General features: G+C 38.9%; 2 protein-coding genes across 2 annotated transcripts; one reads left to right on the top strand and one right to left on the bottom strand.

Annotated features, from left to right (window-relative positions):
• Positions 1-357: 357 nt before the first annotated feature.
• Positions 358-4,188, top strand: LOC123968008 (protein Ycf2-like). Its single transcript, XM_046044458.1, has 3 exons — positions 358-407; positions 1,141-1,216; positions 1,940-4,188. The coding sequence occupies exons 1-3, from the start codon at positions 358-360 to the stop codon at positions 2,603-2,605; spliced, it is 792 nt and encodes a 263-aa protein (XP_045900414.1). The 3' UTR covers positions 2,606-4,188.
• Positions 4,189-12,174: 7,986 nt separating this feature from the next.
• On the bottom strand, positions 12,175-16,060 carry LOC123968823 (vitelline membrane outer layer protein 1 homolog). The gene is made up of 4 exons (XM_046045799.1): positions 15,851-16,060; positions 14,545-14,657; positions 13,680-13,986; positions 12,175-12,257 (listed from the first exon to the last, which is right to left on the bottom strand). The coding sequence occupies exons 1-4, from the start codon at positions 16,058-16,060 to the stop codon at positions 12,255-12,257; spliced, it is 633 nt and encodes a 210-aa protein (XP_045901755.1). The 3' UTR covers positions 12,175-12,254.
• Positions 16,061-17,752: the final 1,692 nt, after the last annotated feature.

Genomic DNA, 17,752 nt, shown 5'->3' with positions numbered 1-17,752 from the left:
GATAGTAAGCCTTCTGCTGGATGAGTCTCAAGTCCATTTGATGTTGAGAAAGGGAAGATTTGTGGTAGGCTTTTAGGGTTCTGCAGCGATCATAAACCTGCCATCTTTCCTTATATGTAAGGTTGAGCAGGCTGCTTAACTTTAGACAGCATCTAACCTTTGTGTGCATGTATTATTGAACTTGTGTCAGATAGCAGCACTAGGCAACATATCGTCTTTTAAGCCATGTCCAATAATAGCAAAAGATAAATAGAAGGAATAAAACAGAAATAAGCAATAAAACTCACAAATGTGTCTGTCAGAGGGGATAAAAGCAGAGAGGTAAAACTGAGCTAGTTAGTGAGAGCACACTGGACTATGAAACGGGCTGTGCATGACAAAGATGAGCAGAAGGAGTGTGTGCGAGCGTGAGAGACAGGAAGCCCACTCAGAAATGAATCTGCATTTCCTGCCACGATTAATCTGTCAGTGCCAGTACTTGTGCAGATTATCCTTAGCAGAACACAGGAGTGTGACATGTGCAGGGGATGGAGGATTTGGGGAAATTGAGCAAAAAAGAAGAAATACATGTTCCGAGAAGCTGAAGATGTTCACAAGTTACACACAGACATTTAGACAAACTTCAATATCTGCCTCCTTGCATGTCAAATATCAGTTTCCTTGCAAGACTCAAGGGGGACAGGGGGGAAATGAAACTGACAGATGACAGTAGTAAAGGGTTTGGGCCTTAAATTGTCAGATAAGACTGTGAAGCATGAGCAGAGGCCAGCAATAATTCGACTATCTTGATGGAAGGTCAGAGAGAGTGTGGATCAATCTGTGTTATCCTAGGATTTAACTCAAATGAATGATACATATTTATCTTGGAGTTATGCAGCCCTTTTTCAAGAAAAAGGCAAACGTAAACAATAAATTAGATAGATAAAATCTGTCAGCGTTTGTAACATTGTTTCTAAATGTTTAAACATTCACGAGCAAGCATTCATTCTTACTGTATTTTTAATCATTTCTAAATAAATTTGTACTAAAAAAGGAAAAGTCTTTGACTGAAGAAATAAAATGATCTCAGAGTTGAACTGCCAACATTTTCAGCTGATTTCCTCTCCTCTTTCCCTTTCTCTCTCTGTCCTTATCTTTCAGTGATGGAAGCCTGTCCACCAAACAGATTGTATTCCTGCAGAGACCCATCTTGGACCGAAAGAGGAGGGAATCCAAGGTACATGACCTCACATTCCTTTCTATATTTCTTGGCTAATGTGGGGTCTCCCACCAGTCATTCTGTCACATGCTCACCATATATCACCTTTTTGCCACCTCCGATTCCACAGCTGTTTTTGTTTTTAATAGCCTAACGCACACAGAACAGACTCCTCTCTGTTTGAGATATCAGGAATTCTTCAAAAATGCATTGTTTGGGGAAGCAGGGCTGGTAATTTTTTCTTGCCGACCCCGAATAGTGGTGATAACCTCTAAAGCTAACCTTTGTCCGCAGCAGAATGAATCCATTTTGATGCTTTCTGTGACCTGAATTTAAACCGCCATCACAATAACAAATTTAATAGACCCTAAGACTCAGGGAATTGCTAGCATTAACAAGATTTTCTTGCCAGTTTCTTTGCAGTTGATCTCATTTCTCTATATCTCATCAGCGTGTAGAACCCAGCACAAGTTGTTCAAGTAATTGAGGACATATTGCATAAATGCTTTGCCTATTTGTTTGGTCAGACTGCAGGCCTTGAGGCATCAATAACTCCCCTCAAAATTGCTTCAATTTCCTTCATCAGTGAGACTAATTTAAATTACCTCGTTATCCTAGTGCAATATTAGATCCGTTATCCGCTCTTTATTACATCTGTGTGTACTGTTTTGCGCCCAAAAGCATATTTAAGAGTTACAATGCATTCTACTAACATGCTAATGTAAACTTCAAATGTTTCAGAAATTGATCTTCAAGCCCCGCAGTAAGTCCAACAAGAACTGCATCAAAGATACCTCAAAGAACAAGAAGAAGAAAAAAACAAAAAATGAGAAGGATGTAGAGGATCCTAAGATTCTTGACGACAAAGACATGGCTGAGAAAGAGGAAGACAAGAATATGGATGAAAGGGTGAACGCAACAGATGTAGAGACAAGAGAAAGTGAGACATCGAAAGAAAGGGAGGTGAGGTGTGATGAAGATAGAAAGATTGATGATGGGATTGAAATCAGCATAGAGGCGGTAGAAAAAAAAAATGAAGGAGCAGAGGCTAAAGACAAAGGAGTAGAAAACGGCACTGAAGAAGAGGGAGAAGAAAAGATAGCACTGGACGGAGAGGGATCACAAGACAACGGAGAGCCTTTAGAAAACGGTGAGGACCCGGAAGTGACGGAAATCATCGCAACTGTCGAAACACAGACCAAGACCAAAGAGAAGGAGGACGAAGGCGTAGCAGAAGTTGAAGCAGTGATTGAAAATGGGGTCGAGACGGATGGGGAGAAAGATGAGGGTGAAGAGAACGCAATCAAAGGCAAGACAGAAGAACCAGCAGGCTTGGAGGTCAAGGAGATTGTGGCAAATTTAGTGGCCACACCAACTAATCAAAGCCCAGAGGACACTCAAGAGTAGTAGTCCCAAGTTGTCCAAGTCAAGGTTTTTCCCTGCCCTACCTCTCAAATTCCCCATCTTAAAAACTGGTTCACAGTGTTGTCCCTGGTCAAAATTAAAGGGGGCTTCGATCCCTAGCGCTGCAGCATTCTCCAAACCTACCATCCTTCATAGACAATTCCCCCTCCGCAATATAGATACAGAACAATTTCGTGTAACTGCAGACATCATCCCTACTGTATAACCACACATACTGAATGTATATATCCAAAATAGGAGATGTTGGTGCAGGATAGTCAATGTGGAGACACTGGAACGACTTGATGAGGAGCAACAGGGAGTTGAATAGAATGATGCCTTGATCAGATTGGGCGTGTATTTCCTTTACTTTAAGGTGGGATATGCAATTCTGGAGAGATCCACTATCATGACAAATATCATGATATAGAGTGAGCAACGAAAAAGTAATGTAACTAACATTAGCTAGGTGGGTTAGCAAACTGTCACTACAGTTGCTTCTGCCATGCTAACATGCAGAGAGGACGAGACAGTTTCCCAGAGCCAGCACATCAGCTCCAGACAGCGATACCCACAACTACAACAACCTATCTTGGCAAACTAATAAGTATGCTGGATGTCCGTGGGCAAGTAATTTAACGTTAATGGAATAGCGTTATGTGGCTTGGTCCTGGCCACTTTGTTTGTATTCCATTTACAGAGCCACGGCTGTGTACAAACAGAACAGACAGCTTGCGGACCGTGAGGTGACATTCACTGAATTTGACACAAAAAGAAAATGTGTATTGGATTAAAATCGCATACCCCACCTTTAAGGAGAATGAGAAACAGTTTAAAGGCCTGGTCACAACAAACATCTGAAATGGTGAAATTTTAAAGCAAAATATATTTTCTTTTTAATGGTTTTGCAAAGATTAGCAGGTTAGCATTTGGGGAAGTTTGACCCACAAATTTGCACCATTGACCAACAGCAAGCCATCTTGATTGTTTTAAACGTTCAGGGAACAGAGACTCAGAGAGTTAAAATGAAAAAAACTATCATTAGCCGTCAACATTTTATAATGTGCATTTTGAAGTATCACATTAGAAAAACAGCAAAAAAAATAAATCCTTAATTTTGCAAAAAAGTTTTTACACTCGTTTGAGGTAGTTTTTGCCTTTGCCGAAAAAGAGTTAATGCGCTAAATGAGAGATGGAAACACTTTTTTTTCTGACGTAGGGAACTTGTAACTCAAGTCTGATCAGCTGTTTCTGCTGTCGGCGTCTTGCCTGGTTGCGCAGAGTTCTGCATGAATGCCCAGAATTTCATGCACCTCACGGCTGGTAACGCTGATTTTTGCTGAGAGGTGGATGCAAATCTCGGCAGGTAGCCTTCATCATCTGTTCTGCCGTATTATGCATCCACCTCTAAACCATCCTTTTTATGTCCTTTGCTCTGCACACTGATCAAACAGGGTTATCACCGCATATTTTTGCTGTATCTCAGTGAAGGCTACTTCTACTGAGTAGAATAAAATATTAAGGACTCTAAACGCTCATAAAATATATACTTCGAATCATTTATTACCATTGATGAACTCCACAAAGGATATTATAGCGTTTAAAAGCATTATATGGAGGTGCATGTAATTCTCGGCAGGCATGCGAAACTCGGCATAACACCGGATATTCCCATAACGTGCAGGGGCTGGTAGCAGTTTGCCCGCTTGAAACACATTTCTGAGGACCTCTCTCCATTTTTCTAAGATCAATGGCCATCAGGCTCATGTGATAGGTTTTGTTTCTGGTTTGGAACCCATACGTCGTGTTTATTACAGCCAGGTGTAACGTCAACTACTGACGTAACAACGCTTGCCATAGCCTGGTTTATTTGCGCCAAACCAGCTGATGAATTTTGCAATTTCTATTTTTTTTTATTTTTCGCAAAAGTACACTTAAAATTCGCATGGCATTTATATTTAACCTCTGTCAGAGTATAAACTGCTCTACTCAAGAGGATTTGTCAATTATTACAATTATGAGACAGAAGTTGATGCTACATGTCTTTCCCATTAGCGACTGAGAGTGAACTGCCCATTGTGGAGAAAATAAAAAAAAGCTACCAGTGTGAGACCGACTAATACTAGCGTGTTAGCGGTTCCCTCACCAGATAAAGCAGCTTACCAACTAATCTTGCAAATATGCCCTACGTCACCAAGCCTCTAGAAGCACAAATTTTTCAAAACCACTTTCCGGTGTGACCAGGCCTTTAGGCGAGCGAGGAGCGATCCATGATTCTTATTGCAATGTAACGCAGACTTTGATGTCAACTTTCAACCTGTCAAATTAGGGTTAATTAGATAAACTGAAAGAACAGCTGTGATATTTTTTAATAGTCATGCATCAAAGAAAGTTCTCTGCTTGCTTTTGAAGCATAGTTTATGGAACTTAGGCAAAGTCCTGACAGATTTACCCAAATATAGCACCTGTTAAAAGGTGTACTGTCACCTGAGAGTTGAGTAGCTTTTTTTAGTTTTTGAAGCGGAGAAAAGAAAGTCAGCTAGAAAATCGAAGAGGCAGAATCTTGACAGGACATAGGCCATCCTCATCCATATAACTGACAATGTAAAGGCGGGCCTGCTGAAAAAAGGGTCTTATGTGATCCCAGACTGTATCACCATTTCCCGTTCCCTCATTCTGTGCACCACAGTAAGTTGGGATGTAGAGGGACCTTAGAGGAGAAAGCTGGTAGAGGTGATGGGAAAGGCGTTTGTTGCGACAGGCAATCCAAAGTAGGGTGAAGAGATAATTGTTTACGCTGAGCTCTAAGCCGTCAAGTGCTTCAAAGAGAGCCGATAATCACTCTTTGGTGTGGTGTGCTAAGCTCACCTTGCATACAGAATGTTCCATATTCATAGCCAAGTTAGATAAGGATGTGAAATTCAGCTGAATGTTTGCAGCTCTGGGGCAGAACTCATGTTGACATGCACCTAGTTAGCTTTTACGTACAGGACTGAGGATTTATTTCTGTTCAAGGTTGCATTTTTAATTACATTTCCAGTCAATGGCCACAAACAAAAGCACCAAAAGCACTTATCAGTGTGGAAACAAGGTTAAGCTGTGTGGTCAGTGCCAAGCTTTGTTGTTTACTGAGACCAAAACTGAAGATTTAGAGAGAGAAACTGAGACAAAGAAATAAGTGGAGAGCAAAAGAGACCACAGAGTATAAGAATAAGCTTATTTAAAGTAACAGCATTGCGTTCCACATTCCCCCTTGAGATTTCCTTCATTATTTTACCTCCAAGTCTTTAAGCACCTCTTACCAGACATGATTTCTGACAATAACCAAGTCATAATGTGCTGTTTCATTGCATCATGTAGCTTTCCATTTTAAAAGGTGGGTGGGGGGATGAGAAAGGGAAGGAGGAAGGTGGCAACATTCACAGTGTAGAACTCTCATTAGCGCATTAATGGATTTTGTCAGTGGGGTGTCTGTCAGGAATCATGCATTTATAATGGGGGTCACTTATTGGGGGAGGTATTGACAGCATTAACACCTCAACATGTCAAGCAAATAACCTTCAGATTTAATGGTGATGTCAGGGGGAATCATTTGCACTGAGGAGGAATAGTTTAGGTTAAAAATGTTAAATTTAGCAATGAAATTACACACACTTCATAAAATATGTCAGAAAACCTATTTATTAAAATATTTGTATTTGGTTAATCAAGAACTTAAAACTACCTACTATCTTGCTTTTTTACAGACTATAATTTGTCATAATTTGGACATTTGGTTTTATGAGAATAGTTGTTGGTCAAGAAAAATGTCTCCTTTTTGATGAAAATTACACCCATTGATGAATATGCTGAATAAGTGCTCTCTTTAAATAATACACCCGCCGCTGAGATTTCTTTCACTGTAAAATGGCAAGTGTTTTGTGTAGAGTAGAATATAAAAACTGTGACCAGCTTAGCCTTATTACTATACTGTAAATGACCCACAACCTGCTTTTAGAAATGTCTTTTAGAGGCACAATGGTGATTTAAGTGTTATATGTTTGTTATAGTCAAACAGGAAAGTTTTGCTACAGTCAGTGTTGGTATTTTGAAGCTGTTGTTCTCTGTTTTATTACTGGAATTCAGAGTGAAGGGAGTTCAAGTGTTTGTCCATATGAAGGTAATATGTTTTGGATTTATTTTCAAAATGCTAACTTTTTTTATGATTGTGAATGTTCTGTTTTTGAGTCAAGAGATTTTATGGTGACTTTCTGTTGCCTCTGTTGTTCCGCTAAAGCTTGCTAAAATGTATTTCTGACTGACGCTTTGAGCTACCTCCAGAGGGCTGTTGTTGGTTTTAAACTGAGGGGTCGCCGCTTGTGTGACCCCCTGAAACATGTGCTCCTTGTCCTCTTGCCCTCCACTATGACGAAGCCCAGACCTGTGAGCGTAAGGTCATGGCTAATGGCAGACAAGGTCAGGGGTCATATTTGAGCCAGAATGGATTTTCCACAGCTGTACACAGGAGTTTGCACGAGCACATTACAAATAACCACTCTTTATTGGATTAAAATAAGAAGTCATATCATAACATTGTCTGTGGTATTTTTAATTTCATTTTCTCAGCTGCTTTTGGCTTCCAGCTGTTTGAGCTTTAATAAGCGCCTATTGTATTCAAGAAATATTTTATGCTGCCTTTTGCATCAGAACTGCCAGGGAGGAAACAAGACTCAGCTGTCACTTTCACATGTTGTCAGAATTTGACAGATGAATTATGAAAGGCAATACCAAAAGACCAGATCATTATGAATATTTGAAAAATTTCCCCACTGAATCCAATCAATTCATTTTGTCAGATTTAATCAATTACTTCATTTTCCCCAGCATCGAGATACCACATTTAAACTGTCATATATCTGTTTAAGGAATAATCATAATTATTTCAGTATTTTCTTCTTTCTCAGTTTTTTGTTTTAAATCTGAAACTGTGACATTTATTCCCCTTTGGCATCGTGTAAAATTGGACAGATCATATTCTGCTTAATCTAGAGGAGCACAGTATGGAAAATCATCATCAAGATGATCTCATGTGCCATGACTGTTTTTCAACTCCCACTACATTCCGGTCGGTCAGCTACAAACATGGATGACAGTAACCTTGACAAACGTCACAACTGGCCCTGTATCCGTCCGTCTTACCTGAGGCCATGGCCTTCAGGGACCATCTTTTCCTTTTAAGGGCTGATTGGTTGCAGTGCAGTCTAACCTCTGTCCTGAGTAAACTCCAGGGACTGTGGGTAATTGTGATTTTTTTGTCTGGTATTAAATAAGAAAAACACAGACCGGGAGAGAAAAGCAAGCCATGATCTGACACTTCATCAGTTAAATGATGTTGACCCATGTAAACGTAGCCGGCCGTGTAAAGGACACCTTTGAATAATGTTAGACTTAAATACATACATTTGCAGCCCTCTGCCCATTTGTGTAAAAAAAAAAAGTAATATACACTTTCCTGTATTATATCAGCATAATTGTCTCTGAGCCTCAATAGTGGCGCTGGTGCAATCGTTCTTCGTAATGCTGTAAAAAAATATATATATATACAACTTAATGGTTCATTTCCTGTGTGCTGCAATGATGTGAAATGGGCAGAGTAGAAATGACAGAACATGATACTGTAGGATGCCGTCATTTTTTTCTGTGTTGTCACTTCAGCTTGCTCACAGCCTCTGGAAAATGTATTCTTAGGTTTTTGTCTCTGATGTTAGTTTTTTTTATCACCTTGGCTGCCATCTTGAATGTTAAGTATCTTTGATCATGTGCTGATGTCACTTGCATAGCAGTGTTTGCTATCGAGGAAGAAAAAGTATTCTGAGTATGTCCACATTCCTACTGTTCATGACATCTGTACAATTTGTATATTATAAAATGATTTATATTTAATGTGTACATGTGTCCGTGTTTCTTTTGTGTCAAAGGAAATGAAACACCTGTTTATTGAGGCGGTTGCTCTTAAAAGTAACTTTGATGCTCAAGTGCAATGCTTTTTCAGGTATTATGGTTTTAGATTTCACTCAAGAACTCATTAATACTGTTTTATTTTTCCATTTGGAGAAGATGCATACCTTCAGAAATCAGGTACTTCAGGGGATACTAAAGTTGAGTCTGAGAGAAAAAAGTAACATAACAACATATTCTTGCAAGATAAATCTGTAATATTTTCACACATTTGTTTATAGAACTACACCTCTAAAATTATCATGCTTAGTTGCAACATAGCAACATCACAATATGGAAAATAAGCATAACTTGTACATTATATTAAAGGTTCAGTGTGTAATGTTTAGGAGGATCTACTGACAGAAATGCAATATAATACACATAACTGTTTCCAGTGGTGAATAAAAACCTTACATAATGAACTGTTATGTTTTATTTGCTTAGTATGAGCCATTTCTATCTACGTACATAGACGTCGCCATGTTGTGGCGCCATGTTTCTACAGTAGCCCAAACGGCTCTACAGAGCGCATTTCGTCACTACATTGAATCACGTACGAAGAAGAACAACATGGTACATTAGTAGTAGTAGTAGTAGTAGTAGTAGTAGTAGTAGTTGACTGGTTTATTAGAAGTAAGAATAGAATAGAAATTTGGACAAGTGGAGGCCCACTGACAGAGCGTGTCCGCCACCCATCTTCTCCTATGGGACTGCAAGGGTAGCTGTGACTGATTAAAGTGGTGTCGGAATAAGTATACAGAACTTTGATTCGTGATAATGGTAATCTGACACGTCTTTGTAGCAGCATCCATGGTGATTCCACATTCCGACTTAAGAGCACATGAACACACACTGAAGCCGGGAGAACGACTTCACAACTATAGAAATGGGACCATCTAAGAAGCATCTGAATGCACCGTGAGTTGCAATTCACAATCCTCACCACTAGATGCCACTAAAACTTACACACTGAACTTTTAAAGAATTTATCTATATTTTGCATCTCTAGGGGGAAATGACAGCTGACTGATAGCAGAGCAGCCTTTCCAATCTGTGAGATACTCACAAAACAGAGACATGTCTGATATTGTTGAGAAAAAGCATCTTAAACAAGACCAAGACTTGTGTCTTACCTACAACCTTGAGAATCAGCAAACACAATGGTTAGTGCTTCAGCTGTCTTTGTTAGTAACCAGCAAAGACAAGTTCTTTGAAATGCTGTGTTCCAGTTATACAGTCCATGCTGCCCTTGGAGACACACAGAAACTAACTGAAAGATGAAATGACAACTTCAGTTCACTGAACACAGTGAAAAGACAAGGAAGCAGAATGCAGCAGGGAAATAAGACCCAAATCACTCTTTTCTCTGAGAAGAGAACTAATTTTTTGTCTGCTCCATCTGTTAGTACCTTCATTACTGTGGAAACCTTAGAATAGATCAATTTTATAGTTATTACACCCTAACACTAACAATACCATTACCTTCACCCTTACATCAAAACAATGCCATTCAGCCCCAAACCTGTCCCTCATGCATCAATATTTCACATAAAAACCGAGGCCAGCAACCATGATAATAACCATACAGTGTTCATGAACAGAAGTATATTTACAGTTGAGCCAACACAGCAGATGTGATCGATCATGAGCTTGGAGCCCAAGGGAGCGTAAGGTTATTAAGAGGGGGGCTTTGCCTTCAACCAAAACCGCAAACAGCATATCCATTCAGTTCCCTACAGGAGGCGTTAATGGCTCTTGAGGCAGATTGGGGACTGCTGGCGAGCCGCTAAGCTGGTCAGAAACACATTGAGCCCGTGGTTTGGTATTACACTTATGACCCAGGGCGTTACATCCTAGAAGTAATGCTACACATCAACTTGCTGAGAGCAACATGTTTTGAATAGTTCCATTTATGAGTCAAAAACATGTTGTTTTCATGATTGCTGTACAGGGTGCCATAACAGCATTCAGGGCATATTGACGTTGATTTAATGCAGATTTTAGGTCTTTGTTGCCCAGAGGGCTTCTGAGTTTAGCTAAGAGGTGGTGCTCCATGGCTGTGCCAGGTGTTCAATGTTGAATTGATTAATCCAGATTTCAGTACACCCATAAAATTGGTCTATAATGTTTTAAAGTCGTTGTTTCTGGTGAGAGGTGGGTTAATGTTCGACTTGAAGCAATACTGCCATCTAGTGATTGACCAAGGCCTTGTGTACCTTGTGTGAAATGGACTCCTGTTAGTGCTGAAAGAATTAGTCAATTTGTTGAGTATTTGATCCACAGAAAATGAATCACCAAATGAGTACTGCTTTAAGTAGAATAAAGTTATTTTAAAAAAATAATCTTATTCCACACTATCAAACAGTATGATATATTTAACGTATCAGCTTGTTTCAATTCCATATTGAGGCTAAATTGTGTTTGCACTAAGTGAAATATTTTTATATTTTTCCATGTTTTTATATGGCTGCAACATTCAGTCAAGTGTAGAAACCTAGCCTGACATTTCTGGTGTCTTTGGAAACTGTCAGATCTCCTCCACAATTTAAGTACTAAAGTTCTGTGAGTTGTAACTAAGTTTGGCTGCACAGGCTATGTTTGTAAAGACTATCACACCAGTAAGTCAGTGAAGTTTGTTGTTCAGACAATATAAGCAACTTAAAGATGACATTTTCAGAACTTCAATTGGTATTTGTCTGTACTTTTTAGACAAAGACAGTTGTATTTTACATTGTTAACTTGAAATGAGCTCACTCCTCACAGCAGTTTTCCTTGTCAACCCTCCTACTGCTGATATTAGCATATCCGTATTCTCAAGCAAACCAACGAGTGCATTTGAGCATCCAACTCCAATAAGTACACTTTGAACTTCAATATGAGGTCAGCATGAGTGTATTAATTACCATAACAGAGAGGAACTCTGAAGCTGTGTGTTAAAGACTATAATCACTTTGCCTTGACTTGCAAAATCTTCTGAAAACCATTACCGCAGTGTTTGATAACGTACTCGAGTTCCCTCCCCAACCCTTCGCACTCTGTGTTAGCAGATTAACTACTCACCGATTAATTAACACAATTACCTCTGTGTGTGCCAGTCGTTGTCTTATCAACCTTTGTCAGGCCTTAAACTGAAATTAATTAATATCCCCTCTCTTGTCATTTCTTAATTATATCAGTTCCAGCTGGAATTCTAAGAAATGTCTGTGTCAGCTGCTCTGTTTTGTGCTCATATTACTTTGCTGTGAGCTCATTGGTTCATTAGACAGGATATGAAAACATGCAGCTCTCATGCTGATGAGAGGTGATGAGGGGATGACATGATGAAAAAAGTGGCTCTTCAGACTACGGCTTGATTGAAGCAGCGCTCCTTAATCTTTCTGTTTTCCTGCTGAAGGTGACACTCAACTTTGTTTAGAGAGCTGGATGTTTTGACAAATAACTGTCAGTTTATTTTACACCGCTCTGCTAAACTCTGATCTCAGCAGTATGTAAGTTTTAAAAAATAAAGAAACTGACACTATTCACATCAAGACCTTCAGGTTCTGTAAAATCATTGAAGAGACAGCAGCGATTTAAATGAGCTTTTTATAATTTGTCATTGTCACTTTGAGTTCAGGCTGTTGGAGACGGACTGGATCGTAGTGCTCAGGTCTCCTTGATGTTCACCTGCTGATCACTGTCAATAAAACAAACACAAGTTCAGAAACAGCAAATGAATGGCTGTCAAATAAATGTCTTGTGTATGCAGAATATATTACATTTGAATAATTTCATATACTCTTACTGCAGATGTCTTATACCTTCAAATGTTAGCAAATAGAACAGAAGGTGAAACAATCTCACCACAACATGGACAAGAAGACCTTAAAGTGCTCAGAAAAAAAACAGATGGAAATCTGAACATTAAAACTCCATCTGCTGATAAAGATCATGTGATGTGATTGAAAGATGGGCTGCTACTAAATGGACTGAGGTGAGATTTGTGTGTCAACTGCTGTTTCCAAGAAAATGAAGTGCAGTTTTCTCCTTTGTTTCTTCAACATCACCTTTGGTGTTTTGGTACATTGTGCAATGCAGTAATCCACAAGCAAAACACTCGTTCATTCATTCTCTATTCAGATGGACTGTGGCTCAAAAAACAACAGCATTAAAGGATGCAGTCAAACCTGTAATTCATTTTCTTTGATCTGAACCAGACAGTTTTTTCTTTTACTTTCCTTTGTTGTATTTTTGGAATTGGTTAATTTATATTCAAACATACATACAGTAGTTTGGTTATTGGACGGACCTCTAGGGGATGACAGAGATGTAGTGCACAAACAAATCTGATTCTAGTCTATGTAACTGTGAAACACTGCAGACTGGGCTCTCTTGAATCAATTCACCTCTATAATGATATAATAAGTTGAGAACACAGAGCATGACACCAATGAAAATTAAGCGTCAAGACCAAGGTGGGTATTTTACAAAGCAGCACTAGCGAGTCAGCAGGTAAATCTTGGAACGTGTTGAAATTGTATTATTAGCAAACATGACTGAATCATTTCAAGATATATTATTTACATCTCAATGACATAGCATAGTCTGTGTCAGTGTTTCCTGCCTAATACTATGCTAATATTTATTCATTAAATATACCAGAAGCTTTCCAACCTGAGGAAGAGCTGGTGGTAAAGTTCCTCAAGTAGCATCTTCATCGTCTGTGAACATCTGCAGAAAATCTCATGTCAACATCAAAAACTCTCAAGTTAATGAGAAATCCTCGGGCACAGTCACTCGATTGGCTGTGAGTTTGTAAACACTACCTCTGGTGCATTTTTGGGCACAAACACATTCTACATTGCCTAATGTCACTCTGACTTTAAGACCGCCCTCTTCTTAGCAACTTCTGCACTTGTGTTTGTGGTTAGGGTAAAAGTTTGGGGTTTTAGTTTTTAGTGGTAGTACCTCCAACACTTTCAGGCAATTTTGTTGTGGCTTGGTGCCATCCTTTCTGGAATCTGTGAGTCTGTGAAAACCTATACCTTGTGTGGATTTGTCATTAACCACCTAGCCATTTCTGGGCTTTGTTTTTACTTTATATAACCCTTTGTCTTACCTGCTGCGGCTTGTCACAGCAATGGAAGCGCACATCATTGAGGCTTGAGTCGTCCAAGCCATACTGGTATTCCTCCATCTTGGTCTCAATACCACAGATTCCTCCATTGAGACACTCCTGGCTCCAGTGGCCATACTCTCCCCAGTCCATGCCGCGTCCCTCCAGTGTTGGGTTGCTGCTGCAGCGGAACTTGATGTTGCCGACAGCCGTGTCGTCACCAAACAGACCCTGATGGGGCTCCACGCGAATCTGGAAAGAGGTGAGTATGCCACTGGGGCAGTACTGGGCCTGGGACCAGTCACCGAAGCTGGACAGGAAAGTAGGAATTACAGGGTAATCAGGAAAAGATCCAAGATGTGGGGTGGAAACACTGGAACAGCGTCAAGACATTTCAACATCTGAACACCTAATTTGCAATCCTGGCAGAAGCGGTGCTTTCATTTCCCCTCTGAACATGATGGGAAACTGCCAGTCTCCAGCTTCATGCTGATTTCAAAGTACCTCATTTTTTTTTATCTAATTCTTGTTTAGCCTTTTTAGAACAGCCAGGTTAGTCCCACTGAGATCAAGGATCTCTTTCACGAGATTGATCTGGCCACAGCAACAAGCAGCTGCATATTTTAAGACATCAATAAAAACATTTCTGCATAAGTGGCAGACATGCTCAAAGAGGGTGGAGGAAAGTGGTTCAATTGATATGTTCATCACTGCCCAACATTAGAATTCCACTTGCTGAATACTAGCTCTCTAAAATAAAAAATCCCAAATTGCCCAAAATCCATTTATTGACAGCTTATTAACAAAACTGCAGATCGGTTATAAATTATAAGGCTTCTTAGAAAGAGGTATCGTTTGGGCAACTTACTAGCCAGTGTGGGATTCAACAGAGTAAAGGAAGCTTCGGTTTCCATCTTTGGCACAAATGAGGCGAATCCCATTAAGGGCAGTATCATCCCCCCCATACTGGTTAGACTCCACCTGAGGAAATGGAAGACAGTTCCCAGAAGCAGTAACAGTTCTGGTCAAACCAGCTTGTTATCTTATTCTAGTGAATCAGCTGTGAAAGTTCACATCAGGTTAAGTATAGCTAGTTTTTTAGGGTTTGTAGTCTATGCAGAGAAGTGAGGTATAGTATCGAAAACAACAAGACAAAAACACATTTTTCTATTCAGAGTTCATCTCACTGACAGAATTGTTCTGCACACAGGTTAACACACACAAAGGATTGTATTTCAAATTCTGCTTTCTCAGGACTGTGAAGATTATATTTTCAGTTTTGTGACTGGAGCTTGTTGTAATCAGATATTTCCTCCTGTAAGCCACCTTAGGATAGGAAATATATGTTGGCCACCCTAACTATGTATTTGTAAAACTAAATTGAAAATGGTAAGTGTATAGTAATCATAACTCAGATGCATTTATTTCAACTTCAGCAAACTGTTCTTACCATCTGTATCTTATGTTTCTTAGCTTATCTATCTTCAGCAACAGCGCTCTTTATGATAAGAACAACATCCATATGACTGATCTTCATACTGAAAGAAATCCAATTTACCAAGAGCAAACAAGCACCAAACAGGAACAGTCAAACAAACAAAACATTCTCCATTCAAGTCAGAAAGAATTCAGAAAACACAAATTTATATCTACAAAATAAAGCTTCAAAGAAAGAATTAAGAATTATTTCACTACAAGTCATAACAATGAAATAATTTAAAATATCAAAAATGATGAGGCAAAAGTTCAAACGACAAGGCATATATATTTATATGCTATGTAAACATGAATCTTTGAATCTCTTCATAGACAAGGAGGTTTAGCATGTTATGCGCCTTTAATTTGGCCTCAAGTTGATTGCCTTGATTTGTAAAACCTGTCCTTGTCAGATGAGTGTTATTCTTATCCTGAAGAAAGCTGTTCACCGATGTAGAAATAAATGCACTTGAGCTATGCACTTTCCATTCTCTCTCTTTTTTGATATTGGCAGTTGTCCGCGTTTTCCCTCAGTTTTTCATTCTAAATGTAGAACATGATTCAACTAATCATCCAGTGGTTCATGAAAAGCAAAACTCAGAACCGAATAACTGGACTGAATTATTTTTTTTTGCCATGCTACAGTAGGTTTATATTTAATATGAAATTTGTAATAGTGAAATAGACATTTTCTTTACCCTTATACTGAATCCAACAGCAAAGAACTTGTCGGGACACATCTCGGGCCAGGTCCAGTTTCCAAACCTCTCTCCATTGTTCACAGTAAGCAGAGATCTGTACTGTCTGCTGTTAAAGGCCTTACCAGCTCTCTGCAAAAAGGATTTCTCCTCACATATCCCACTGGACAACACAGCCAGGAGGGCCACAACAGTGAACAGACTTGCCATATTGACAGCAGTGAGTCAGTGGTTCACTCTGAAATGCCAGCTAACAAGTACCGGAGATTCATGCTCAAAGCTCTTATAGCTTCCCAATCAATTCCAAAAATAGACCACTTGTATCTGGACAAATCATTTACAGACTCACAGGGTGCCGTGGGAATGAACAGCTGGTGTTGGAGTGAGTTTTTCCTCACTGAAGTTCAGAGACACAGGGTATCTGCAACTATCAATCCATCTTTTACATTACAACATGCAGTGAATCTGATAGGTCTTTAATATTTCTAAATCACCAACCAGCAGAAAATCCACAGGTCTGTGCTGCCTTTACAAATGTAATCCACAGGAGAAAGTTCAGCAGCAACACAACCTTTACAATTAAAAAGTCTTGTAATCGATTGTTGCAAGGATTGCTGTTGTCAAAGTATAATAATACATAGATTGAGAAGTGCAGTGCCAGTAAATAACAGGTTAGTAAAGGCAGAAGCAGTTTATTTAATCTTGCCCGGATATGCTCAGACATCACACCTTCATCACTGTTGTCAGATAAAAACTGTCCGAATTTACAAAAACAATGAAACCAGCCTTACAGTCAGATATGGTTTTATCTTTATTTTGACAAAGTTTTAGCATCCTCTAGTATAATACATATCTGTGCATGCATGTGTATAGATTAATTGTATATATTGTCAGTACATCCACACACAGCTATGATGTCATGTAATCAGTATAGTGCCTTGAGAATGTGGCATCTGACACAACCGGAGTTTTCATTCGGCAGTTACATATAAATAGTAAGTTTAACTAAAACAGTCTTTAAAGTTGATTATGATGTTACCAGATAGTAAATCTCTTTAAACCTTAAATAACAACATTTGGAGTCATGTTTCAGGCAACCTGATGAATGCTGGTCCAATGTTCACCATCCTTTTAGCTCTGTTTTTGGTCTCAGCTAAATTGTAAGGGAAATAACTGGCTCTTTAGCATTATTATTTTTTTTATTATTTTATTCACCAGCTAGTCACTAATATTGTTTGTCTACAGTTTGTTGCTGAGCTGGTAGCGTACAGTGGGATTTTTCTCTGAAATCCGCTTCCTGTTGTGTCCAAAAATGAGGTTATGAAACCAGTAAAATGAACAAAAACAGTGAAGCTGCAGGACTGAAAACCAAAATAAGATGCTAAAAGACAAAATCTTCTGTAGAGCTGAGTGTAACTGTAGAGTTCAGTGATAATTTTCTGTGTTTACACATTTACAACATACAAGTTGTCAGTTGATACATTGTTCATGTAAAAATATTGATTAAGGCACCTTTAAATCAGCTTTTTTTGCATTGTGGAAGTGTAGAGAAATTTTAGCAACAGCGTTAAGATTATCATGTGGTGAAAGAAACTTTAGAATATATATTTAAAACATCTAAATGAATAAATTACATTAGAAATAAAATTAAATAGTCAGAAAAAAAGTCTGGTGGTAAGATTATTTTTATTTTGTAGATCACTTTATTTTAGCACCGGCTATTGGGATGATTTACATAATATACTGATTATATTGTTTAAGTCCTCTGTCTTAACTAGCGTTAGTGATGGTTGACGCTAGCAGAGTGGTATGCAGTAAATTGTTGATCCAACATACACAGATGTGACATGTCATGTAAAGATACTGAGTCTTATTCCAAGCTGAAACTGTTATTGTAAGTGA

This window comes from Micropterus dolomieu, linkage group LG03 (genome assembly GCF_021292245.1).
Source record: "Micropterus dolomieu isolate WLL.071019.BEF.003 ecotype Adirondacks linkage group LG03, ASM2129224v1, whole genome shotgun sequence".
NCBI classification, from domain to species: Eukaryota; Metazoa; Chordata; class Actinopteri; order Centrarchiformes; family Centrarchidae; genus Micropterus; species Micropterus dolomieu.
Note: the sequence above shows the minus strand (reverse complement) of the source record. Positions and strands in the feature narration are given on the sequence as shown.